Raw genomic sequence first — 27,843 nt, forward strand, 5'->3', positions numbered from 1 at the left:
TATATAATTACAGCATATATTTTATTATTAACACAACTACCAGTGAAATAATTTATGCATGAGCAACTATGCTTTTATTCCATCCAAATCCTATAAATATTTGGAATGTGTAACAATGTATCTTTCATCATTCTACGAGCAGCATACACTAATTTATACAACCCTGCAGCCTGAAAGAATCATTTTCACAACACATGACCTACATGTTTTTCTTTGCATTCTTTTTATATTTACCAGGAAGTATATTTTAACCAAGAGCAGATTACAGTAAGGTTAGAAAACTGTATCATTCAGTAAAAAGCAAATGATCATGAACTGACAATCATAAATAAAATGAACAAATGAAAGTAAAAGATTAATAAATAAAATTGTAGGTATATTTTTCAACTCAAAAAAACTAAATGACAGGAAACCTTTCTTACTACTGTAATATGTATAGTATCTTAAGGCACACAAAAAATACTGAAAATTATTTTGATAACCACTATAGAAGATGACCTTGAAAAACTAACTTTATGAGTTACCTCTTAAATAGACAAACAGAAGGTCCAACTGTATTAGTTTTGTGACAATGCTACTTTAGTTTGAACTTTTCACGTAAATCATGTGTATCTGCGTAGTGTTTTTACATTCCTTTACTCTGCATTGTACGCAGAGTTTAGGGAAGCTTAATGTAATGAGAGATCAGAACAGATGACAGATTAAGAATAAAATCAAACACAAGCTCCTTAAGATTGGCCAAAACTGGTAATTTAGAGGAACATAACAAATGAGGGAATTATGAAATATTTGCTGGAAGATTAAATAACTTTTTCAACTCTGTTTCCAGTATTCCTCAACACATATTTTCATAGAATAATAACTGAAAAAAAATCCCACGTTGTAAGAACCACAAAAGCTTTCTCACAAAACTTTTAAAATTTTCATCCATTCTAATTACAACTATTGGCTGTATACTGCTTCAAACAAATGCTTATGTTGAGAATTAGCTATCTGCACTGTTCTGGTCTATGTGAGAGTAGTTATTATTCTGCCATGATCAATACTCTGACTTAATTTTAACATTCATATGAATAGAATTCAACATTATTTATACTCTGAGGTTACACAATATATAACTGAATTAGGTAATATATATATATGGTTTGCAATATATCCCAAACTCTCAACAGACTTGTACATCTACTTTACAGCCTCTCAATGTCCAACATGTTAATTTCACATAAAGTGAAGTCTGTTGAAGCTGTCGTGAACACAATTTTATATCAACTATATAACTAAGTTAATAGTTTTACTGGTGGTAGTTTAGTCATTGATCATATTCCTAAAAAGATAAGAAACACTGCAGAGTCTGTAATCTGTACATATCTATGATAGGGACATTTATGCAAGCAGATTCACAATGCTAGTCAATGGTAGGCAGTATATAAGTTCGTATTAAGCCTTTAGTGGTGGGTTCTGTTTCACCTGCAGGATAATGGAACGCATGCGGGAAATATCTCTGGATGATTTTGAAGTCTTGGGGTTGAAATTGCAGAGCTTGGCAATTCTTTCCCACTCTGTGCCTGGCTCCATTTTTCCAATATCGGCCACCAGTTCCTTCTCAGCAGACCTTCAAGAAAAATAATGACAAATAAAGATAAATAAATAAATATATAAATGGCTAAGTAAATAATTATATATATATATATATATATATATATATATATATATATATATATATATATATATATATATATATATATATATATATATATATTTTTTTTTTTCCCACACATACACCATCCCAAACTTCTATTTAACAGACCTTAATTTGAAGAATCTAATGGACTCCATCCACTACCAGACAAGCGAACTGGACCACTAAAAAGTCTGCTTCTTGAAAAATGTATCTAAGTGGTGGTGTGATGTTTCTGCCAAACCTGCCACGTAGCACCTGTCACTGTTTATCTCATGGCCAGATAAATGGTCCAGTTGTGTTTGTGCTAATTTTTCGCTTATTTCACTATTGTGCTCAGCAAAATGAATGTAAATGAGCCATACATACATTTAAGAAAGATTAACTAAAATTAGTTATTCGAAGACCTGCATAAAATTAACCAAGGACACAGCATTAGTGGCCGTCATGAAGCATCCAATATTTTCTTTTTTGAGTCGCTATGTGCTACTGAAAATTATTTACTAATGAGTGTTTATTTCTCAAATAAATCAGGCAATGAAAATATCAACCAAGTAATGAAAACTTTGTCATAACTACAAGCAATTACTCAGCTGATGTGTGTAAACAAACAGACGCAGTGTCAGCAGTAGAGATCAAGTGCTACTCATTTTATTTTTCAACATTCCAGGTGCTTAAGGCTATCATACTGTGTACTGTGAATTATTTACGAATGAATATTTCTTTTTATAAATATCAGATAATGAATATATCAAATGAACAATAAAAACTACAAGCAGTTGCTTTGCTGATAAATGTATACAAAATTAGATACAACAAAATAGGACGCAGTCTTAGCGGAGGCACTGAAGCATTCACCATTTAGTTTTTCAATAGTATGTAGTATAGTTATCAATGGTAAAAGCATACATGTATATACCATACAAATACTACATATAATTGAGAGAATCATAAGAGGTAGGAATGTTAGCATGAAGTTGGAGGGTGAATAAGGAATACTATAGTTCTGCTACCTGCACCCATACCTCTGAAACAGGCAATATGTGCAATACAAATGTACATATAAAAATACACAAATGAAAATTCTAATGCATTAAAAGGCTTGCAATTCAAGTAGTATGCAATCATCATCATTATGTGCCTTTGTTCCTGCCAAAGCAGAGTAGAGTGGAGAGGTTAAAAAAAAAAGTATATCATGAGGAGTGTTGTAGCAAAAAATAACCCATTCCTTAACTTCCGCTTTCTGTATCATAGGGGCGGCTTCCTATTTGGTCACCTCCTATGACATCAAGCAGAATATACATTTTCAGAGTCCCCATAAACTTCCATGTATACTTTGCATTCAGAAGTAATTATCTGTCTTAAAAAATAACAATCCTCGGTAATAAAACTGAATAGTGGAATAACATTACCATGCTACATTTTTCTGAACAACAAAGACAAATTATCATGCATATTAAGCACTTACTTGGATGCATCCCTAGTAGCATGAAATATTTTGAAGTTGGAGAAAGATTTTCATTACTATTTATAGTGCATATGTTAAAATAATAATCAAAGCTACATCATATAACTGACAAAATATTGCACGGACATAATAACCATTAAAGAAATACATGAATACGTGTTATCATTTCATATATACATAAATATGTATATTCAAGAATCCAATATTGAGATTCTTGAACCATCAAAGAGCTTCTTCAGCTTAATTATTTACTTAAACGTCTTATACACGTGTGATATGTAAACTATTTTCCAACTCCCTATATAAATAGGAGAGAGGAATGGAGAGATCAGTACTAGGATTCGGTATAACAGAGAAGAAAATCTTCAAATGGACAAGAGAAAAGTAGACAACATAATAAAGGGAATTAAAATCAAGACATAGCAATGACTGGGACAAATATGTAGGGAATAGGATAATGGACACACAAAGAGTGACATGCTGGGAAACAACAGATATAAATTGTGATGAAATCAATAAATATATGAAACATTTACATCGAAGAAGTCAGAAGCAAGTGGAAACGTTTGGCAGAGCCTAGGTCTTGAACGGGAATGATACAGGGTGAAGATGATGATTATGGTGACAATGATATATAGTGGCATTAAATAAAGTCAGGAAGAAAACTCAATAATGAATATTACTATTGATTTAATACCTTCTGGTCACATTCTGCTCCCAAAACTTGCTTTGCTGGCTTCAAGTAAAAACATTAAAACTACTAACCTGTTTGCTTGGCGGGTCTTTGCTACCTGTTCTTCATGCTGCTTGTACCAGTCCTCCAGTTCCTTTTGAGCTTTCTGTTTCAGATCTGCCTTAGCCAACTCCTCAGCAGCATCTAAAAAAATATTATTATTTTCAACTACAGGATTACTGCTGAGTAAAACTTACTCAATAGTGATGAAAAGTCCTTTCTTTAATCATTTAACTTAACATTATTTCCTCAATCATTACCTATCCCCATACTGCTTACGTTACAAAGCCTTTCTCTATTTTCAATCGTCACTTATACAGTCACCAAATTGTTTGGCACAGAATACATTTTAATATACATAGCAGTCTGGCTGTTAGACTTCACAAGCTGCATCAGTAACACTGAGTGAGTCTCAGCTTTAAAGTAACAGATGCCAGAGCTTCATTTAGTCAGCCAGAGCCGAGCACCCCTCACCTTCAGATGTGCCTCATGATCTTGCAAAAAGTAAAGCTAGGGGCACACACTATAGCTGCATTTTCATTTTTCGACAAACTGTCTCTGCCAATTAATCTTCAAAAATTAATGGTTTACCTTTTTCTTCCAGACGTACTTCCTGTTGTTGGCGCCAGATCTTTATCTTCTCCGGCTCTTCTCTTGTTACATGTGGAATTGGAGAGTATGCTGAAATGGTAAAATTAGTTATGTAAATTTGTATATTGACAGTATGTTAAAAACATACATAAAATAAATAAGTAAAAAATGAAAAAAATTATAGCACTAGTTCTCTAAATCCATGCAAAACACTCCTGAAGGAGGCACTACTACTGACTACTGTCAGCAATACCTGCAAACTAGACCTGAATCTCCTCCACCGTCTCAAATCTTTGTCGCTTGACCTAAGTGAGAGTTTTGGGCCTCTAACAACAGGGCTGCTGTACCAAATCCCTTCTTTTAACCAGATTTAGCAGCAAATGACTACTCTACATGAAAGTGAGTGTGATTATTAAACTTCATCACTGACAATAAACACATGATTTCAAGGTTCAATTGCACATTACTGTAAACATATGAAAATCATAACCATACAATTTATGAATAGTATTATACATGATCTTTGCAACTTATGTCAATATGGACATTATGGCATTATTTTTTTTTAGTAAATATAATGACATATGCATAATGTACATTTGCTAAAAAAAAAAAAAATAAATAAATAAATAAATAAAAAATAAAAATTGACGACGACTGGCTAAGGTTACAAAACAGCTGCCATTTTCACTGTGACACTGACTTGTTACAAGCTGAGTACTGGATGCAGAGAACCAGTGTTGTAACTTTTTTTTTCATATGTTACTGTAAATGTGACTAAAAAAGCATACTATTCTAAACAATATACAATTTATGATCAATATAAAAATCAACCCACCCATTGGACGAGCTGGTGAAGTTTCAGTAGCTGAAGCATCTGCAACTAAAAACAAAAAAATTCAAGGAAATTCCTAGCCAGGTAATTTATTTTTCTATAGTACAAATGTAAGAAACATTGAAAGACTTTCCAATGTGATTCACAAATCATCAACAAACTTCAAAAGGAGTTTGAAAAAGTTCATGACAAAGCACTGGATATATATATATATATATATATATATATATATATATATATATATATATATATATATATATATATATATATATATATATATATATATATATATATATATATATATATATATATATATATATATATATATATATATATATATATATATATATATATATATATATATATATATATATATATATATATATATATATATATATATATATATATATATATATATATATATATATATATATATATATATATATATATATATATATATATATACCAATGCAGAAACCTACATCTAAGTTAAGGAAATTTCCTGACACACCATTTTACATACACTTCACGATATGAAATATTATTCTAATTAGGAAAATATACCATAGCATTAATGCAAAACTGCAAGACAAAATCATCAAATTCAAACAAATATTCTCAGTGAAGAAAATGTTAATTTACCGAGGGATGTTTCTCCAACTGGAATACAAATGACAAAAGGAAATGCATGATTCACTGGTGATTACTGGTGATAAAACACAAGGGAGAAAAATGAGTGTGGCTGTTAGTAAATAAATATACGATGAGAGAAAGGAAGATGAAAAAAGCAAGGAGAGAAAGAAGGAGCAGAGGAAGGAGAGTAATGAATATAAGAGGAGAGTAAAGGAGAGAGGAGGAGGATTATGACTGCTCAAAATACCCCAACAACTCTCATACTACTCTACCTCTAACTCAGACTGAATGTGTAAATATGTGAAGGAAAAGGTATGCTAATTAGGGATGATACAGCATGACAAGGTGATGCATACAAGCCACCTCAATGCATTCTCCTTCAGTGACACTGTGTTTTTGGTGATATGTGCCTGGTGGCCTTTGCAGGTTGGCATGCACGCCATGGACATGAGTGGTATCTCCCGTGCACTGATAGACAACAACTTGCACCTCTTAGGGACATCAAGTTCATATTGCACAAAAAAGTCCTTAATAGTCAAAATATAACAAGTCAAGCATTGAGAGACCCCCCTGGAATGAGTACAACCCAATTTGGCCTTACATATATGATACAGGATTATATGAATCACCGTTTCTCTCTCTCTCTCTCTCTCTCTCTCTCTCTCCCCCCCAAACACACACACACACAGACACACATCACCTCATTTAACCCTCAGTGAGCACATAATCTTCTGCCACAAGTTGCAGTTTCAATGTCCCATCAAAGAATGTCAAGAGAATCTACTAAAGGTACAAAGTACCACACGACAAAATCTATAATGGTTGACTTGTTGATAAGGATCCATTTCTTAATGGATATAAGTCCAGAAAGAACAACTGACACAAGAAACAGTTTAGTGGTCCTACATAAAGCTTACTCCACTTCTGACATTTGCATTCATAGGTAGAGGTACATCATCTTTTATTGTCATAGATTATTGTTGCTCTTTTATGTCAAGCGTATGTTATGCATGAATATATCTTATTCCTGGCAACAAAACACAAGTTGTGCACATATATTTTTTCTTACCGATCAAAATTTCTTTGTGAATAGTCGCCTGCTATGAAACATTAAAATAGTTTTACCTATTCCCTTAGCTTAGTAACAGGGTTTGACAGAGTTGAAAAATTATCGTGAGTTTTACTGAGATGCGCTTTTTTGCATGAATTACCTTCTGTGGAACAGCATTTTGCAGTAATGTACGTATAAAATTTACATTGTTTCAGCTTTTGCACTCAAATCCCCATGATTTGTGGAATGAAATCCATATTCATGTTACAACCAATGAATCAGGAAGTCATCGCCAACACCTAGCTCATATGAGGCGCTCAGGAAAGAAAAGGCAAACTCTCCACCAAGAAAACAGGGTTTTTGGTACCACCAGAAGCATGCTAATTTCCTCTGTAGCTGAGAGTGAGTTTGCATATTTGTTACTGAAAATAGCAGGTAAATAAGGCACATCAAATTGAGCTTTCCCAGCCCTCGTGTGGCTGGCTGGCTGGCTATCAGTCGGACGTTTTTCTCAAAATATAACTTTGGTGAGTTCATCCTTTCTATTCTAGATGCCTCATATATTAAAGCAGTGTGCATGAAAAGATGAAAGCATAGTCTGGCAATATGGAGGAACTGCACCTCATACAGAACGTGGAGCTTGATGAGGAAGAGGAAGGTGGCAATGCTGTGGTGGAGGCAGTAGTGATGGAGCCGGGCCCCAGTAGTCCCCTCCCACCAGTCTCAGATACTACAACCCCTTCACTTCCATTATGCACCTCTCATCTCGAATCCAGATGCATTTACCAAGTTTATTTTATGTATATATTGGTGCAGTTAAATGATTTCCCAAGGGTACAATGTCCTTCAAGTTTCTATTTTGCATCTCACGGTCATTTTCATGGTACGTACTAATTAATCATAAAATGTGGTGCACCTCTGTATACTATTTTGGAATACACAATATTATAAATATATGTATGCAGTTTTAGGACATTTTTCTGCTCAAAAGACTCATGGGGGGTGCTCCTGATGGACTAGGTACTGTCCTGCAGGTGGAATAGTACCAGACAGCCATATAGCAGTCAAGATCGCATGCAACCCATGGGTAATGGGCTCACCTCCAGCTCTGAGCAGCTCTGTGCTGATGGTTTACCGTTTACCGTTGATGAGGTTTCAGGCCCCGCTCCACTGTCAGTGCAGCGCTCCGCAGGTGCCATCAACAATTATGATGTCAGCCTCAATAATAATCCTTGATATGCACTTATTCACAATGTCGTAGTGAGTGAGTCTTAATTGCTTTCATGGATAGCCTACTGATGTCCTTTTAATAAACATGGCATCATTATAGTCACTTGGCCATGTTTCAGTTCGTGCTAATCACAATATCTTTCCTTTTTACAGTATCACAAATATCCATTATTTTATTTTCCATTAATCTGATATTTTCTTTATAGTATCACAATCTAATGTCCAATGATTATTTCCAACTCACTGAAACATTTAACACTCAATTTATCTTCGAGTCTCAAACACTAATTATAGCCATGATCAGTCATGTTACGAATTCTCTCAATTTCAATCTGTAGAACTACATAACACTGGTCATTCACTGAGCGGTTGATTTCAGGCTTCTTGTACCTCACACAATTTATGCATTTCTTCTCAGCCATGGCGCACTCCTTGGATTTATGATCCACGGCACATTTGAAACATTTTGGGGCTTCTCCATTGGTCTTGGCAGTACAGTTGGCCTCAAGATGGCCATTTCTTTGACAATGATAACATATGATTGCATGGTATCTATCTCTCACAGTATACACTCCCCATTCTAGTTTTATCTTGTCATGATGCTTGTGGATCAGCTCTCTAACAGTTGGGTCACATTTCAAAATATAGTGCATTGTGCCACCAGCAGCAGGCTTATTGAAAATCTTCTCAATTTTCCCCTCAACTCCTGGAATCGAGTGTAGGAACTCATTCCTGCTTAACTATGTCTCAATTATCTTATCCCCGGTCTTTTCCTTATGCACATTGCAGAGCATGATCTTTGGACTTAATTTTTCCACAATTTTTGTGCTAACTTGCTCTACATTTTTAAATTTCTGAGCTGCTTTATTCCTTATATTCTTATCATCAAAGTTCATAACAATGTTACCTCCATTCGTGAATCTTGAATCAGTAATCTGAATGCCTTGTAATGCCTGGGAAACTTAATTTTTCATCTCAGTAGCCTTTTTATCTTGATCAGAGGCCTTCACGACAAGGAGATGCTTCTTCCTCCTCCGTTTTGCTACATCATCCTAGCTGGCGCCAGCCGACTCTGTCTTGTCAGCGCAAAACACATCCGCCGCCTCGCCCAACTTCTCTTTCACACTGAGTGCCCAAGTTTCAACTTCATCTTTCACAACTAATATTTCTTTAGATAATTCTTGCTTAAATTCGTCCAATTTTGCCAAAATGTTGGTTGCTAAAGATGCTTTGTGTAAGCATGGCAAACAAGCCCAGTTTATTTTGGGTATATTATCCTGCTTGACCCCTGTCAGATGAGCACACTTCACAAGACGCCACTTACGGCACAAACAGCATGCAATCCACGTATCGCCTGAATAGTCTTCACAGACACAACACACATCTTTCAAGAGTCCTGCTCCTGCTGCTTGCCATTGTCAAGTCAGCAGTATCAGGAGCGCACAATCAGAACATCCATCCGCTCCCACTATCCCTCACTCACTCACTCTTTCCATCCCTCAACCTTACCACAGCCTCTCTGACCTCGTTGAGAGGGTGGACTTTCATTAATGGGTAAATCAGCATCCACCATTTGCAGCCCAGCAGTTGATAGCTAAAGGTAACTCTCGATTTATGCGAGTTTGGTTTACGCATTTTTGAAAAAACACGGGGTCCAAAATCGAAAGAAATGTTTAATTTACACGTTTTTTCACTTATACGCGATATTTTATGGATTGGCCAACAGATGTCTCACGCAACTGGACTCACACGGCGCCGCGGCCACACAGCTGAGCTCAGTTCTTCCCGCGCGCCACTTGAACAACAATACAGTACCCACGCTACTCAACAATAGGGGTGGGGAGGTACCGGTACCAGTACTAGTACTAAGGGTACCAGACTGCTCGGTACCGGTACCAATACTAGCCAGTCGCTCATGGTGTCCCTCATTTCTACCTCACACGAGTGAGGCCGAGACTGAATGCCTGAGTGGATATCTTGGCGATATGGATATTCTCTCTCTCTCTCTCTCTCTCTCTCTCTCTCTCTCTCTCTCTCTTCACTGAATGAAGTGAAAATTTATTTTTCGATACAAACCTACCTCATTTGATTTACATTGTTTTTGATTTACACGACCTCTTCAAGGACACAATACTCGCGTAAATCAAGAGTTACCTGTACCAAGTAAGTGTTTGTCATAAACAACTGCTTTAAGTACCCAGCCCTACCCATCCATGTCTGACATGAGGCAGCCACCTGCTGTTCAAATAGAACTCAACTGAGAGGAAGGTTCAGAGCAAAGCTTCTTTAGGGCTTGGTAAGCAGGTCAGAGATAATTTGCATTGAAATGGTCCTCATCATCCTCAGCAAGACCTCTAATATACCTCTCCTTGTCTCTTGTCAGGAGAGTTCTAGTCCTTCACAAAGAACCCTATATTGGTCCCAATTCCCAACAAGCCTGTCAGCATAACTTCCTGATATTCTCCAGCATCTCCCCCAAAGCAAAACATGATCTCGGGTGCATTCTTATACACTCCAGCTATAAGAGATTCATGTTTAAAGGTATTCCACAGTTTTACAAGATCCTCAAGGGTGCCAAGTACATTGAATTCATTTGAGACTTACTGAATACTCATGAGCACATGCCAAATATTTGTCTTTCAAGATGAAACATAATACAGTTACATTTCAAGATTCTTCTTGACATGAAATGAACCTTGAGTGCTGAAATAACATGCCTAGGATCAGTTGCAAAGAACTCTGTACTTCAGAAAGTCCTGCACTTCTGCAGGATTCAATAAAAACTGCTTACAAGGATGTGGTCTATTTCCTTACCACTCTAGCACTGCTGTTTCAAGTACCGAAGTGCAGCTCTGGTCTCTGGTACCAAGAACCTGCAATTTTCAACCTCCTGGATCTTACAAAGTTCAGGGGAGAGAGCTATTGGTGTTCCTGGTACCAGAGCCATGGGGACCAATACATAACTTAAAGCTAACTCTTCAGTGCCAATAGTAGAACTGAAGTTGCCTAAGACAATGAGTGCATCTCAAGGGGGAATGGATCTAGTACAGAGTTGAGTTCAGCATACAACACTTCTTTCTCTTCAGTTTCACACATATCAATAGGAGTGTACACTACAACAAGAGACATGAAGTCCAGGGTGTGCTTCAGCCTCACTCACATTATATGCTCATCACCCGGAGTAACCTTACCCAAAAATTGCTGTATTTGGCTGGAGATGCTTATAGCCACCCCCATAAGACGGGTACCATTGCTCATGCCAGACCAGCATTAAGTGTACCGTACACTATTGACCTCACCACTGCCTTCCGAGATCATTTGCTAGGTATGGCAGTTGGTAATCCTGTAAGAGGCTCAGGACATTCCAGGAGTCCATGTGCAGATATGCAATTAAATACATTCAATCAACATACAAAATAAACAAGGATAAAAAGAGACTACAAGAAGCCAGATGGCCTGTATATTGCCAATCCCTTTCCCTTAACAAGCAAGATTTGGAGGTCACAAACCCCAGAAGTAAACAGTTATAATCAGAGATGGAAAGAGTATGCAATGAAAGGGGCTATATCATCATTCACACAAAGCCATGTGCATGCAAGTGCACAAACACACCACACCACACCACACTGCACACACACCATTTAGCATATATGCCACATCTTTAATACAACATACCAGACTGAAAAAATGCCAGATCAGATGTGACTTGTTTCCCCAGAAAAGTTATTGGAGGGTCAAATTCCTAAGACCAACCCTCAACCCCTTATACTGTTGGAGCTAAATTATATTTTACCATACAAGGCCAACAATGAGGGTTGCTATTTTTCAATCCCCAAATCAGATTACACAATATCAGTGAGTATACACACATTGTGCTGCATAGTACAGTATCAGATGACCCCATGAGTATATGTATTATTTTTTCCCAAATTAACCTAACAATTATGCACTTCCTGAGGTTAGCAAATATGAATACATGTGATCAACAGATATTTCTGTGACTAATTTGAGGATCTTTGTTTTAAAAGTTGCACATGTAAAGAGTGAGATTATCTTATGTGGCAACAGGGAGAATCTAGGCTATGGTAAAGAAGCCCAGAACCAAGGAGCCTAGCCAAAGATCTGGCCTACTGCAGGCATGCATATATTCATGTAAAGGCTCCAAGAAAATGCATTAATTATCAACTTTTCAAATAACTTATGAATAGGTTGTCTAGATTCCTAAGATCTGGGTTAAAATTGTTATCAAAATGCATATATGTGATCATCTGAGTGTGAGTACATTAGCATACAATTGGATTCAGATTCTAGCTGTAATCATCATATCATATTCACACTCAAGGCTTTTAAGGTAGATCTACTTGTATACCTTAGATGCTCAAGATTCACTTAACTAAAGGTTCTAGTTTAGTGTGAAAATGGAGAGGATGGCCAAAAGCAGTGTTAGTGCTTATGAGGAGGTGTTAGACAAGAATAGCACACCATGCTGGAGAGGCAGAAGGCAAGAACCCTTCTCTCCATAGCCCCATCAACTCACCACCCACAAAAGAGAGATCCCCGACAGAGGCAGCAGCATCACCAGTAGGCACAGAAGCTCCCCCAAAGTCTGCCCCAAAGCCTGAATAATCCCCTCCATGCTCAGGTGCTCCTTCAGGAGGAGCTGCTTCAGCAGGAGCTGGCTCAGCAAAAGCTTCCTCAGCTGCTACTGCTTCAGCTGATGGGTCATCAGCTGGTGCTCCTGCTAGGTCAGAAACAAGTAAGAATCCCTCCCGTTTTTTAAATAAACAACTGTCATTAGGTAAGTCAAAGCCAGCCATTCTTTCATTCCATTAACTGGCACTGTTCACTCAAGCTCTCCTCATGCTTAAAATCTCATAAGCTTTTAGAGCTTTTTTTTTTTTTTTTTTTTTTTTTTTTTTTTTACTCAGTCAAGGATAGCATTGTTATATCTGTACACAAAAGATATGATTTGTGAAATAAATTGTAAACCCTTTTTTGCATGCACCTTGACACAGAGTGAATCAGAAGAACCAAAGCCCACTGTAAAGGAGCATAAATGAAGCATATTATGATAAAGATGAATGCTGAAAACATTATTGCAAAGCACCCTCCACCAGTAAATAGGACGAAAAATATAAGCATTAATATAAATGGCGTTACATTTCTGATACATAGACACTTGCCCCTATATTTCAATTAGTATTGGAGGAAAGTTGTCATTAAGTAATATTTACATGAACAATATTAATAAGTAACATCCATGTTTCTAAATTACATCTCAGAAACTGATAAAAGCTAACAGTAAAGCCAATAGAACAACTGATAAAATGGCACATACTTTACACTGAAAGAGTGTGTGTGTGTGTGTGTGTGTGTGTGTGTGTGTGTGTGTGTGTGTGTGTGTGTGTGTGTGTAATTCACCTCTTGGTCTGCTGCGGGTCTCTCTCGAGACAGCCAGCCGTTCCCCTATGGAAGGAGCTCAGAGCTCAGTGACCGATCTTTGGAGAGGACTGAGACCACTCACACACAACACACCGCGACAACGAGGTCACAACTCCTCACCTTACATCGCATACCTACTCACTGCTAGGTGAACAGGGGCTACACAGGAAAGATAAACCCAACTTATCTTCACCTGGTCGGGGAATCGAACCCCGGTCCTTTTAGTTTTGAGGCAGACGCTCTAACCACTGTGCTACCGGGCCGTGTGTGTGTGTGTGTGTGTGTGTGTGTGTGTGTGTATTTACCTAGTTGTGATATACAGGAAATGAGCCACAATCGTGCGGTCACGCTCAGTCTCAATAGGTCAAACTTAACCTTAAACTCATTATAGTTATGGATTGAACAACCTTTGTCTAGACTACTTCCTATTGCAGTCTTAAAATAGTGTGTACCATAAGATCTGTCATTAATTATAGTGATTAATCTACTAGCTCAATAAGATTAGTGCATATAAGTTATCTAATCACTGCTACACACTATATTAAACAAAAAACACTAATCAGTCAGAAATAGCCTCTTAGTACTAAGAAATTAGGAAATAAGCTATGCATAGCCACAGTAACTAGTGCAGAAGCCCATGTATGATCTACTAGAACTTTAAGACTAACCAACATAAAGTACATAGATAGCACATAAGGTTAAGTGTTTGTGGAAATGAGCAGAGGTGGGCGCGGTACTGAAATATCAGTAGTGCAGTTGCGGTAGTGCGGTACTTTTTCCGAAGTAGTGCGGTCCCATTTTTTCTTTTCCAGTGCAGTACGCGGTACTGCGGTAGCGGTAGTCAAAATAAAAAATACTTCAGTGCCTATCCTGGCTATCCAAACAAAGGAAACATGCTTAAAATAATACTATGAAAAATCGGCCGGCACCACAGAGAGGTCCGGGGTTGAAATGGCTGGCATCGCGCGGGTTAAAGAAGACTCGTAGTGTAGTAGTTTAGTCTGTCTATTTAGAATTTAATTTTGAACAATAACTGAAAAGTCAAAATGACTGAATCACTGATTCTGAGGACTGATACCGATTGACTGATTGAGTCCAATTCACTGTAAAAAAAACATTTCTGTGAGCATGCCGCGCTGCAAATGTCGTCTTCGATAGTTTTCAAAGAACCGCAAAAAGTACCGCAGGGTTTTTTAGTGCGGTCCGCGGTAGTGCGGTATTTTCAGAAAGTTTGCGGTAGTGCGGTACTTTTTTTGTGCTGTGGTGCTACTGCACTACCGCACTAAGTACCGCACTCGCCCACCTCTGGAAATGAGGACGCTGGTAGCACACGACTCACATGAAACAAACCAACACTCCTTAAAAGATAATTATGTTCTTGTAACTTTCAGAGCTAAATTTGATTATAGACAAAACTCTTTGTTTCATCAAACACAAAGACTGGCTAATATGCACAGTACAGAGATAATATTACTGTTTTATTAAGTTAAAATTGAACATATACCATATTTTTTTCTGATCGCTGACTGTAATTCAAAGGACATCTACCATATAGCATGCACAGGAGATCTGTTAACCATGAGCATTTACAGCACACTTTGTACCAATATTTATCCATCATCAATACTATTTCAAGTAACGTCACAAGAAATGGCTTCTAAGCAATTTTTTACCCAATGATGACAGGAATCCATAAGACTTCCATCAGTCAGGCCACTAGACTGCAGTATTGTTTACAAATAACCATAAGCTGGGAAGCTCAAAAGCTCTGCATTAATCATCACCAACCCTCACCTAACATGAGTACATTGTGCACGATGATTTCATGCTTAATGAAGTTAGTTTTAATGGTAAAAAGGGGTTAGATTTCAAGATTCCTAACACACTTATATATCTTGTTTCTATACCTAACATGGAAGGCTTAAAAAGAACAGACACCTTCATAAAAGGTCTATGATGATACGATAAATTAGGAGGACCATCTCCCAAAAACAGAAATTCATTAAATATTAACCAATTTTCATGAATTCCTAATATGTATGTATACCAGGAAAGAGATTTCCCATGCCAGGTTTCATATGAATTGCATGATAAATAATTGCAAAAATCGCATTTTTTTATGGTAAATGCAATTTTTCTTTGTTATGCATGAGACTATGTTGATGAAAAAAATACCAATTAAACTTTGTTTCATTCTCAAAAGATATTATAAGGCAGATTTATAAATTTCCTTTATAGTTTATTATTATTTTTTTATTAATGTTCTAGTTTAAAATCTATTGCTAATTTATGTGGATATTTTGCCTTGATTGAAAAACTCCCTTGTCATAAATATTGCCCATTTATCCTTCTTTCAAATGCAAAAACTCCATTAGAATCGGTTAAATGGTTACGTAGGAATATCAAAGAAAGAAACATGAAAGGCAGAACAGATATTGACATGAAAACATAAACAACTACTGGTACTTCCCCTTCCGCTTTAGCGAGTTTTTTGCTTCTCTGCAAACCAACATCAATCATGTATGTCTATATCATTCATGGAGCCATTGTGGAGCAATATATAGTATTCATATGGCATTTTAGATATTTAGCTTGTCCCTGTTCCCCCTTTTTTCAAGGTATTATTCGCTCGAAGGCAAGGGAATCAGAAGGCACAACCTCTCTCACAGTAGCTAGGTTCACTAATGTCCTTCTGGCTCGTGCTCCTTGCTGAACTTTGGTTTCTTCTTGGCTTCTTTTTTAAGAAACTCGCTCCGTTTCCTTCTCTCCTACCTCCATGGAGTGTAGGATGTCTGGGTGTTCCGAACAGTGATGACTGCTGTCCGCCTGAGTCACTCAGTGGGTTTATATACATGCAAGCAGGGCCACCAGTTGTCTCCATATGCCAGTGAGCCATACGAGGGAATATTTCTGCTTTTTTTTTTTTTTTTTTTTTTTTTTGAGGAAAATAAATCAGTGGGAGTACACGGCAAAGCAGAGCGTGACAAGTCACTGGAAGGGGGAGGAAGGAGGGGAAGTATCATAACTTTTTTTTATCTTTGACAATTTTGTTGTAAATCTTCATCACAAGGAGGCCAAAAGATACACGAACATGTGAGAAATTTTCAGAATATTTCACCTTTTTTCTTCAGATATTTCCATCAGACGGTTCCCTTAAGAGATTGCAAAGTGTACCCTAGCCTCATGCAGCACAAACTTCCACCCTGCCTCTGTTCAACTGACTCTGCTCTTCAAGATGTCAACAATCTTTATTTTTTTGGCTGGGGTCAGCACCTTTCTCTTCACATCACTTGAGGTCTGAGGAAACTTCATGGTAGGTCATTTAGTAGGCACGATGAAGTAAAGGTAACCAAAACAACCATCGTGAAGCATGACACGGATTGACACCAGCACAATATTTAAGTATCACATGTAAAACTGGCTCCTGGAACACAATGCAGCACTATGTATGTGGGTAGAGTGGGTGAATCTACTTGCTGCCTGGCACAGTGGGGTTATTCTCACCAAAGAGCACTTGCTCCCTTCTGTACCATGTTGTGTTGGCAATTCATGTATGTGCACAACCGTATAAAGTATTGGTTAGAAATCAGTAGTTGTCAAGTATAAAAATTTGTTTGTGTTGCTATATGTGGCACACTGATTTCCCATAATATCATGATGCAGTATACAACCTTTGATATAACAATGATAACAGGAAAATCATGTTTGCTAGAAATAGTAATGAAGAGCTTGAGGAAATCTCACTTAGAGTAACTTTAATCAGCCATTGACAGTGTGGTGCAAGTGTGGGGAGGTGAGAGAGCTAGCCAAAGTCAGTAGAGCCATCTTGACAGGATTGCCAAGGTCAAGCCTTTTCGCTGTACGTATTGTGCAATTTCTCGAGGCTGCATGGGATATATTTGGTAGCCATGGGTAGCTTCCTGTGTGTGCAACTCAATTTTCTTTAGTTTACAGGGATTCTGTATTATGTTAGATTCAAACTTGTTTTCTACAAGTATACAATGATTCAAAATTATTGTCATTTTGTTGGGCTATTTTTGCCAGGGAAGTCCACCAGCAACTTCAACAAGCACTTGGCAACCCTGTATCCTGGCTATAGGGTGGAAATTCTCATGGAAAGCACCAAGGCCTTATCCTGTGTTTTTTGCAGAAGTAGAAGGAAGGAAAGGTGTCACTTGCAGTGTTCGGCAAAGGAAAAGAAATTCAAAACCACTTTCTTTCTAATATCATTAAAAATGCCTGACTTTTCAGGACAACCCCTCCCTTCTTTTTAGTCACTGATAATGAGAGTCCTGTGTACTATACTAAATATCATATAATGGCATCCATAGTAGAGCACTGCTGTGGTGTAGTGTATACCACACCTAGCTACAAATTCATTGGCCCAGGTTCAAGCCTAGCCCAGGGCAGTCTACACACAGCTCAACTAGCTGTTCATCCTTCCATTCAAGTTGATCAATAAATGGCTATCTGAGGTAACATGAGAAACATAAACTGTGGTAGCCTGAATGTCACACTGGCCCTGTGTGTATTGTGGTAATGGGTTCTTACCCTCACAAGCTGAAACACTAAATGTGACAGATATGAGCACACAGCATAGTGTATGCCCCCAAATTTACCTTTACTTCCATAATACCTCCATTACTTAACCCCACATGAACTTTTGTTTGATTAGGATATCTTATAAAGGTATTTATATTGAGTTGCCTCATGGCACTAAATCTCTCTATGGTTTGTAGGTTTGACATTGTCTGAAAGTACACATTTCTAATTTGCAGTTTTCTTTCACTACCAAGTTAATTGGTTTGGCATGGGAGTGGTGTTGTTATTGTTAGTTGGGAATGTGTAAGTGAAGCTGAACTACTTCACAAACTTATTTTGACGATACTAGGTTACCAGTAGCTATGGTGATGCTGTTAGTTCAAAATACAGTAGAGGTATACTACACTAACCTTGGGACACCTCATCTCCACCCAGCATCTCAAAACTCTCGAGGTCGGGACCCCCGTTCATTGGGGCAGCCCCAAACAAGTCAGCTTCAAGGCCTGGAGGTGAGACACAGCACCATGCACTGTCACATCATGCATAGCATCACCATACAATGCATTGTACTTAGATGGGTAAAGATATTAAGGCAGAGTAGAGAGAGTGACTTGTAATTATAATTTCCAATGTAACAATGGCAGAAAACTGCATGCCTTACTTATATAGCTTTTTTCCAATTGTTTAGTCATTTTATGTACATACATTGTTATAGTATTGAAAATTAGGTGTGGTGCCAACATACTGAGTATCACTTCAAGAAATAATTGTATGACTGTTCACTAACATGTACACAATAGTTATACTTTCTCCAGATGTTAGTTTAAAAGGGAATTTTAAAACATGTATGGGATACATTTTTAAGGTATTGGAAAGCAGCATATTGTGTCACTAAATTCAGAAGATATCAACAGATATGAACACTTATGGCTTGGTCTTGTTATCATCATTTACTGGGAATGAAATATATCAGTTATCCACCTTGGCAAAAATATAATATCAAATGATAGTTCTAAAATCATTATTTAGTGTAAATGGGAATGGGAATAGAAACAACAACAACAACAACAACAACAACAACAATAATAATAGTAATAATAATAATAATAATATTAACCCTTTCACGCACCAAAAGTTTAATAAGTTTCTCTTTCCACTGCGACATCCGTCTGGGGCTCCCTAGGGGGCCTCGCAGAATGGCCTGACCATGTTATCGATTTCACCCGCGAGTATTCTTTTTTCCTTGCATTATTATATATCGTTGGTTTTGGAAGAGATTATTCTGCATTATGAAAGAAAAAAATTATCAAGAAATGCAAATAAAAAGGGAAGTTTATCGACTCTGAAAAAAACACAATTTAAAGGGACAACAGTCGCGCTCACAGGCTGCCTGCTGAGAGGCAACTAAACCACGGGCAATTATCACTTAAAATTCAACGGCACGAGAGAGTTGACAATTAGTTTATTTCATAGGTCTAGCTTGGATCTTTGACGCAAAAAATTTTGACGCAATTCTGAAAGATACTTTATTTTTGGCAAATTTTTTAAAGTTTTTGACGCAATTCAAGTCAAAAGGTGATGTAGACGATTCCGTTTAGATGTGAATCGCGTCGTGGTGCGTGAAAGAGTTAATAATAGCATTAAAAAATAATAATTATAATAATGATCGTTGTCATAATGTGATAACACCAATTGGGAAAAAAAACTACCTAAATAAATGCAGTACAATTATGGAAGTGAAAGTATAAGTAAAACAGCAAGAAGAGAACACAGATGAGAAATGAATGAAGCTCAAGCAAAAATTAATGATATGAATGAAAGCTTGTCACCCATCAAGGTACACGGAAAAACATCTAGCAAACATTGTGCTGCACATGGATATCGCCATGAATTTTATAAGGAAAGGTGGCGGAGCACAATGCAGTCGTGGTTCCTCAAGAATCATTCTGTCTACCTCTCTATATCTCATATGTCCTGTCTCCTCCAGCTTGCTCCAAGGGGGTGGCCACAGCAGAAGTGTCTCCCATTTCCCCTGTTCCTGCTCTCTTTTTCAGCACATTCAATCTCTTGCTTGCCAACTCTCTCCAATACTTACCCACTCTCTTTATCCATTTCACTGATGGTCTCTCTCTGATACCCTTTCCATCAAATATGGCCTCATACACTCCATACAGTCATTCTCCTTCATTCTAACGAAAATGTGAAAAACATCTGAGTACCACATTTCACCCCTTCAATCACTACACAATCCACTGCCACTGTGTTATTAGTTATTACCATACTAAAATTCTCATACAAATCTTCATTACCTGCTCCAACCCATCCTGACACACCACATTTAATTTATTTCAGATGCATATTCATGATTACTGTGCTACATTAGATGTTCATGTCTCTGATGCATATGACTGAGTTGGGAGCATAATGTAATTTCTTATTATTTTCTGTTCACTCATGCTCACACTTCCTCCTTTCATAACTCTTCATTTCACTTGCTACCTGTCTGCCCTTCAATGCACTCTCTCGTTCTACTTCCTATATGCTCACAAACAGTAGAGCCTTTAAAAATCAGCACAATAAGGATTCTAGCCTTGATGAATTACTCACAATTCTGAATTGTTCAAATCCCCCCTAAAGTATGCATAAAAATTCAAAATTCTGAAAATATGTCACTGTACAGTAAAGTAAGAGCAAAAAACTAACACAGTGAAATCACTAAACACTTGAAATGTGAAAAATAAAGCTCAGAGATACAGATCCAGGTCAGGCATGAGTGTGTAGGCAGATGATATGTGTGAGACTGACGAGCATGAAGGGGGATAGCGAGGGAGTGTGGGGCGGGTACAAGTTCAACCAAGTGCAGGGTAGCCATGACAAGTGTAAACCACGAGTCGTGGCTACAACTTAACCGCATGCTGAGATGCTTCAGAGTGTAGGTGAGCGAGTTGGGTCACATTTCCCAGGTGTGTATATGGTACATGTTCAAAAAAATCTAGTGCAGGTTTGTCATGCAGAGCAGTGACCACTATATGGGGTTACAACTCGGCAATATGCCGATGCATAATTTTTCCCTATTATTTTTTTAAAGTTGCAATAGATTTTTTTTTTATATTTCTTTGCTTTGCTGAGTTGTATGAAATTTTGAGTTACAGAATGCAGAGTTTCAAGAATTTTAATGTATATACATATGACAGCCCCAAAGTACTTACTATATTCAATCACTTCCTCCATTTTCTCTTCTGATCTTACACTGTTGTGCTCTCTTTTCCTTTCAAATAGCTATCATTACCTTACTCTTGCCAACATTTACTTTCATCTTTTTCCTCTTACCCTGACAAATTCATTCACAATCCTCAGAAGTATCTTTTTTTTATTTTCTGTCAGCAACACTGCATTGTTTGCAAATAGCCTGCCACAAAGGAGTTCTGTACCTCTCACTTTAAGCTTTGCACCTAAACCCCCAGCTCTGACTTTCATTTCTTTCACACAACCTTATCAGGGGCGAGCAGCCTTTTTGAAGGGCAGGCCACACGAGACTTTCGGGACTAGGCTACAGGCCGGAGTGAGAAACGAGAACCCCAAAGTAAAAGTAAAAAGTGAAAAACATACAGATTAGTGAGATGATTGGTGCTGCTTGCCATGAAGAAGTGTTTCAATGTCCGACTCAGTGGATGAGGTAGACAATAGAATAATGTCATTGAAGTGGAGGTCTGAGAGTTGGGAGCAAAGTCGAGACTTCATGTCCTTCAGTTTGGAGAAGAACAGCTCTCTACAGTAAATGTAGCAAGGCAAGAAAAATATGCACACTTAACATCAGACAAATGAGCACATCTAAACCTCAACCTTGAAGGCTCTGATGTGTGTGTGCATGTCTGTCAGGAGAATGTCTTTAACTTGCAACACTTCAAATTGAGGGCGTTCAGATACACAGTGATGTCTGTGAGTAGGCACAAGTGAGTGAGCCATTGCGGGTCAAAGTGATCAGCGTGGGGAAGATTCTTCTGACGGAAGAAAGTGGCATCTCCTGCTGCAGGTCAAACACACAGGATAACATGGCCCCCTGACAAGAGTGTTTCAGCCTGTCTTTTTTTGTTTAAATCAAATAGGACAACCAGATCTCAAAAAGGACAGACCTGGCAATTCTTGCAGAGTGAGGTGAGGAGCACAGGCTTGCCAAACAGTATTTGCCAGGAGATGCTGTTTGGCATTTTCTTTTCCTGGGGTTTCGCAGGCCGGACTGCAATGTTAATGGCTAGCAGAGTGGCGAGCTGGATGCTAGGCCTTCATGGGCCGGATATGGCCCACGGGCCAGAGGTTGCCCGCCCCTGGTGTAAATAATGAACAATCATGGTGACTTCATACAGATGTCTCACACCCACACCAACACCAACTCTCCTTCAGCTCACCATTTACACACACCGAGGCATTCACAACCTTGTAAATTGACCTGGTTCGTTCAAGTACAAAGCCTCTCATACTTTCAGTGCAAAGATCTGGTTCACACAGTCCCTTCCTTTCATGAAATCCCCTTTGCTCAATAATCACTTAATCAATCAGTGGGGGCATACATCAAGGGGCCCATTGCCTTGGCCACCCTACAGCCCTATCACATCAAGTCTCCATGCAGGCATCTTTACCATACCAAGTATCTCCAGGCAGAATTTATAGACTTGCTCAACTTTGATCTTTGCAGGCACTACCTTGCCTCCTCCACATAGGATTGTCTCTTACAAGAACAACACAGTGAGCAAGGTCGGCTTCTGTCGACTTCTGGGAAGCTTGCCACATCCATAATCACAGATCATGGCTGAACCTTCAGCTTTGAGCAGCCCTACACTGATGTTACAAATGCCAGCTGCCATCCCACCCTCTAACCATGCCACAACCTCTCTGACCTTGTCAAGAGAGGGTGGGGTTTTCAAAAGGTGGGTAAGCATCCATTATTTGTAACCCAGCGAATGGAAACTGCCCCATTGTAAGGGTCTGCCTGGTACAGCTGCTCAAAATGCTCACCCTAATGAACTTTCTGCTCATCAGTGTCTGGCATCATGCAACCATCTGCTAGTGCCCACCTGAGAGGAAGACTCACAGCAGAGTTTCTCCAGGGGTCTGTAAGGTCAGAGGTCATTTGCATTTATGACTGGACACCCTCTACAAGATTCCTGACATACTTCTTGTCTCTCCTCAGGAGAGCTTTAGTCTTACATGACAGAGACCTACATTGGTCCTGATTCCCAGCAAGCCTGGCATACTCTTCTTGATATTCTCCACCATCTCTCCAGGGACAAAACCATTCCCTGAACTCAGATGCTCTCTAATCCACTCTTTGCAGCTCTTATATAAAATACAGGTCATGTATCTTCTCAAAATATGACACATAGGAAGACCTTTTTCACAGCAAAGGATGCAGACCAAGGCCAAAATCAAATAGAGAAAAAGCCTGCAACATGCAGCTCCTATAAGAAGAGTACAGAGCAAGATGCCCACACGTTATCAATTTTGTTTATAGAGGTGTCTTGACACACCCCTATTAACAAGTAGCTGTGGGCACAATGCTCCTAGAAATTTCTAGATGCATAATCACTTAACATCAAAACAGATCATTTCATTAGTACAGGGATGACGGAGTTAGAGAAGGTCGCATGAGTATAGGGTTGGCTGGCTCAATGCATCACAACACTATTGAACACATTCATGCAGACATGATCAAAACTTGCAGGCAACATATAAAATCACATCTTACAAAAATATTTCACATAAAAACTAAACAAACTGTACAACCAAGGGAATTCTACTACCATTTAACCCTGTGAATGTGTACAAGTGTCTGTGTCTCCATATCTTGATAGGTAAAAATTAACCATAAATTCATCAAATGTTTTGGAATGGATGGTCTCCACAGTTCAGTGCATCTATATGACACTTTCAAGCCTATTATGCTGTTGACTACTCTGCCCTTTTCACTTCCTCTCTCCACAGATACTTCCTCAGCCTCTGATCCAATACTTTCCAGTAGAACCTTGTATTCTTTTCCTCTGTTCTCTGGTCTTTTTGTACTGTAGCTTCCTTTATCTTCCCTAATTTGCATCTTTTTCATCCACACATTTTTTTTAAACTTTTCTGACTGCTAGTATTAAAGGTCTGTTGATTATATCATTTACCATGGTTTATCTTTATAACTTAATTTTCAGTTGCCTTGTACCTCCCTCCTTCCTAAGTGTGTGTGTGTGTGGTTATTTAATCAGGTAAACACATACACACACCACACACATACATTCCGCTCACTGCCTTGCCACGCCTGCTTCTCATCTCACTGCACTTCCACCACTGTACTTGAACTTTTTTCACTAAACATTTTTTTCTATTTACGTATATGCTACTCAAAATAGATTTTCCTGTACCACTTTGTTGTGACATAACAGGAAAACAGAAGAGGCTTGGCATGGCTGTAAACAGTAGTCAGACAGGATCACTGTGTACAAGTTGGAATTGGACCATAAGTAAGTCTCCTGTAAAATTATTAGCCCCTAAGCTTCAGGTTAGTGTGATTGTGGTCTTCCCAGCGAGCGAGCCATGTTGATAAATTCTGGAAAACTAGGTGTTTCCATCAGTGCCCTTTATGATAATTTTGAATGGAAACACAATAACGTTTAGTATTTTTTCACCATCAATCCTACCTCTCTACAATGAGAGAAACTGTAATTGTTTAGACTGCACCAGAGTGGAGATATGAAGTTGGGAAGACATGTAACTTTTGGTCAAGTAGAAGACAGCTATAGCCACTCCTCGAAGCATACAGCTGTCACCTGAAGCCCAAGGGTTGATGAAGCTGGCCCTTATTTAGAGTTTCAGGTAAAATCAATAATCTTAACTGACTATATACTCATTAAATCGACATCCTACTGTAAGTGCCATTTGTCTCAACCCATTTCCCATAAACAGATTGCAAAAACATATACACAGGACATAAAACCATAAATTTATCATAACAGGATAAATACCACATTTGCTTCCTTGGGAAGTAAACTGGAATTTCAAATCACTATAAATAATTTTTACATACTCTTCTCTGTAAACTCACTTATAATGTAAACAGGAGATTTAAACAAATAATGCAAACCCGCACGCTCACCTGGAGCAGCAGGGGCAGGAGAAGGACTTGACCCGTCGGTCTGTGCAGGCGCTGCCGCTGAGGCAGCGGGGGGGATTATGTCATCATCAAGGCCAGCCAGCTGGTCCTGCTCCCTTGCCAGGAACTCTGCTGCTGGGTCCACCTCCCCAGCATTGCCATCAACAGGGGGCACGAAGCTGTCACCAAAGCCGTCCATTCTGATGCCTGAGATGTGATAAACCGGTATATATTTGAATTACACTCTATATTTATATCATTTTGGCATCATCCTGTTGTATTTCAGCTTGTAATTAGTTTTTCTTATGGCAAACAACCGTTTTGACTATTGATTGGGTGATGAGTGAGGCACTTAAAAAGGGAACCCTTGATTGAAGAGAATTTAATTTTTTCTTGCCCACCTTCAAATCCCATTTTATGCTATGGTAAGACCAGAACACCCTCAAAAGACGTGGGCTATCCAATATCCTGGCCCTTCATGGGGAAACACAACACAGAAATAAATCCATTGCTAGCCACTAGTGCCATGGGGGGTATTTCCTACTTGAGGCATGTGAGAAATTGATCTATTTAGGAAAATAATTTTTTTCCCCAAAACCAAGGCCCCTGAAAAGGTAACAGACACTCTAGCACTGAATCAAAGGGTACCCTGAGACTTAACCCTAAAGGATGGGTGACGGGTTCTTCCGGCTGCCAGGTCAAAAGCAGGTGGCGGGTTTTTCTGGTCTGCCCTTTTCCGCCGTAATTTTGAAGTTTGCATGTGGATTTATTGGTCAGAGTGACTCCAAGGCTGCCACATATTTCCTCCATGTCATTCTCAATGTTCCTGTGACTGTAGCAATGGCAGAAGGAGAGTTTTTTGGATCTTCTTTGTCTGATTCTGTGCTCGAGTGTCCACAGCCACCAACCTCAACTCCTCATATGCCTCCTCTTTATCTCTAAAGGGCTCTCAATTTGAGTGCAATTGGGAGAGCTGAAAGCGACTTTTTCAAGCTTCAAAAGTGGGATTAGTGGTAAAGAGTGACAGCAACAGCATTGAACTCCAACCCTTTGTCTTATCAGGAAGGTTGAGCCCTGTTATTGTGCAATCTTGGTTAGTTGGCCACCCTGTAGATCAATCTCATTACGGCGATGGTGGAAGTGATACTGAGGCCCCTGAGGATGCATCCTACCACCCTTCAGGGTAATCAAGTTAAGAACATGAGGGTAGTGAAGGGGCTTTGTAGTGGGGTCGAGTGGGGGGAAGGGAGGGCCATTTGCTACACTGCGCCATCCACAACCTATGCAGCGTTGCGAACAAAGGCCTGCTGCCAGCTGCAAGTTACTGCACTTCATCACGTTGCCACGGAAACAAACATGACGCAGAGACTTCGAATTTGTGGCAGATTGGAGAGGAAGGATGGTTAAAGGGAATGCTCATAAATTTAAAGCTATTGGCATAGGCGGAGCCATGAAATTGATAATGGAAAGAGAGCAATTTTCAGGAACATGTTAAAGGTCAGCCAGAAGGGAACAAGTCAAAATAGAGCTCGGTGCAGAGTGAAGTCTACAAGTTTGAAGAAGAATCAATCCACCCTAAATTGACCTCTCTTTTGACCACTCTATACTATCCTCTGTATGGAAGTAGCGGGCTTTTTTTTTTTCTCTTTTTGTTGCCCTTGAACCATCTCCTATGCTGTAATAAAATAAAAATAAAAAACGAAGCGATAAAGGCGGACGGCGTGACTCACTACTAAAGGCACCGTGGCGCTCAATATTAACCAACAATTTAAACGTCATGATGGACTTACTTGGGAATAAAACATACCTAGAAAGAAAATAGAAAGACCCCAATAAGTGATACAAGGCGGACGGCGTGACTCACTACTAAAGGCACCGTGGCGCTCAATATTAACCAACAGTTTAAATATCATGATGGACTTATTTGGGAGTGAAACATACCTTGCCTGCCTAAAGCCCGCTAACCACAAAACCAAGCCCGCAAATACCTGCCGAGAGTCGTGGCTGTCACCTGAGGGATGTAAACACTGGCCGCTGCTACGAAAAATACCTCATCTGATAAATAAGTCGCACTAACGCCCACTACGCATGCGCACTGGGAAAAACACGGCCGAAAAAACTACTAATTGCCTGGTATTGTTCTAGTTTGTCCACTTGTGATGGTTGATATTGCCCACCAGAAAACAACACATCAGACCAACAGACTAAACAAACAAGAACTGAGTGAACATCAACGTGGGGTAATTCTTCCCTAAGTCTGCCCTATTCGTTTGTTCTAAAGCATTATCTTGATTCAAAGTGTTTCTCTGATGTTTGCACCATGCACTGGAAACGAAACAGGAAAAGTAAACGAGAGCTGTGAGTGAAACAGAGAAAAAGTAAGCAAGATGAACCTCTCTCTGCGAGCTATTTTGCGACTGCGAGCTCCTACAACACCGCCCCTCCACGTCACGGTCGTCGCCACACCCGACCAAATCCACATACAAGTTTTGACAGAAGAAGGCCAACAAA

The 27,843-nt window shown here is 38.7% G+C and overlaps 1 protein-coding gene across 12 annotated transcripts; it reads right to left on the reverse strand.

Moving 5' to 3' along the window:
- Window positions 1–27,812, reverse strand: LOC126996442 (clathrin light chain-like). 12 transcript variants are annotated; one of them, XM_050856879.1, is made up of 9 exons: window positions 27,726–27,812; window positions 25,336–25,539; window positions 18,614–18,706; window positions 12,757–12,960; window positions 5,309–5,353; window positions 4,471–4,560; window positions 3,912–4,023; window positions 3,147–3,158; window positions 1–1,612 (listed from the first exon to the last, which is right to left on the reverse strand). In XM_050856879.1, the coding sequence occupies exons 2-9, from the start codon at window positions 25,529–25,531 to the stop codon at window positions 1,438–1,440; spliced, it is 927 nt and encodes a 308-aa protein (XP_050712836.1). In that variant the 5' UTR covers window positions 25,532–25,539; window positions 27,726–27,812; the 3' UTR covers window positions 1–1,437. The 12 variants fall into 12 exon arrangements, with proteins under 12 accessions (XP_050712836.1, XP_050712838.1, XP_050712834.1 ...); XM_050856881.1 differs by lacking the exon at window positions 27,726–27,812 and adding an exon at window positions 27,321–27,623 and having other exon boundaries at window positions 5,309–5,347; XM_050856877.1 differs by lacking the exon at window positions 27,726–27,812 and adding an exon at window positions 27,321–27,617.
- Between the last annotated feature and the right edge of the window lie 31 nt (window positions 27,813–27,843).

This window comes from Eriocheir sinensis, chromosome 10 (assembly GCF_024679095.1).
Source record: "Eriocheir sinensis breed Jianghai 21 chromosome 10, ASM2467909v1, whole genome shotgun sequence".
Lineage (NCBI taxonomy): Eukaryota > Metazoa > Arthropoda > Malacostraca > Decapoda > Varunidae > Eriocheir > Eriocheir sinensis.

What these genes read in the sequence shown, in the direction of transcription:
- LOC126996442 (XM_050856879.1), bottom strand. Translation starts at nt 25,531, where the DNA reads ATGGACGGCTTTGGTGACAGCTTCGTGCCCCCTGTTGATGGCAATGCT. An exon ending in TCCTGCCCCTGCTGCTCCAG is followed by an intron (nt 18,707 to 25,335) that starts GTGAGCGTGCGG and finishes TCTCACCTCCAG; the next exon opens with GCCTTGAAGCTGACTTGTTT. An exon ending in GGATCTCTCTTTTGTGGGTG is followed by an intron (nt 5,354 to 12,756) that starts GTGAGTTGATGG and finishes TTTTGTTTTTAG; the next exon opens with TTGCAGATGCTTCAGCTACT.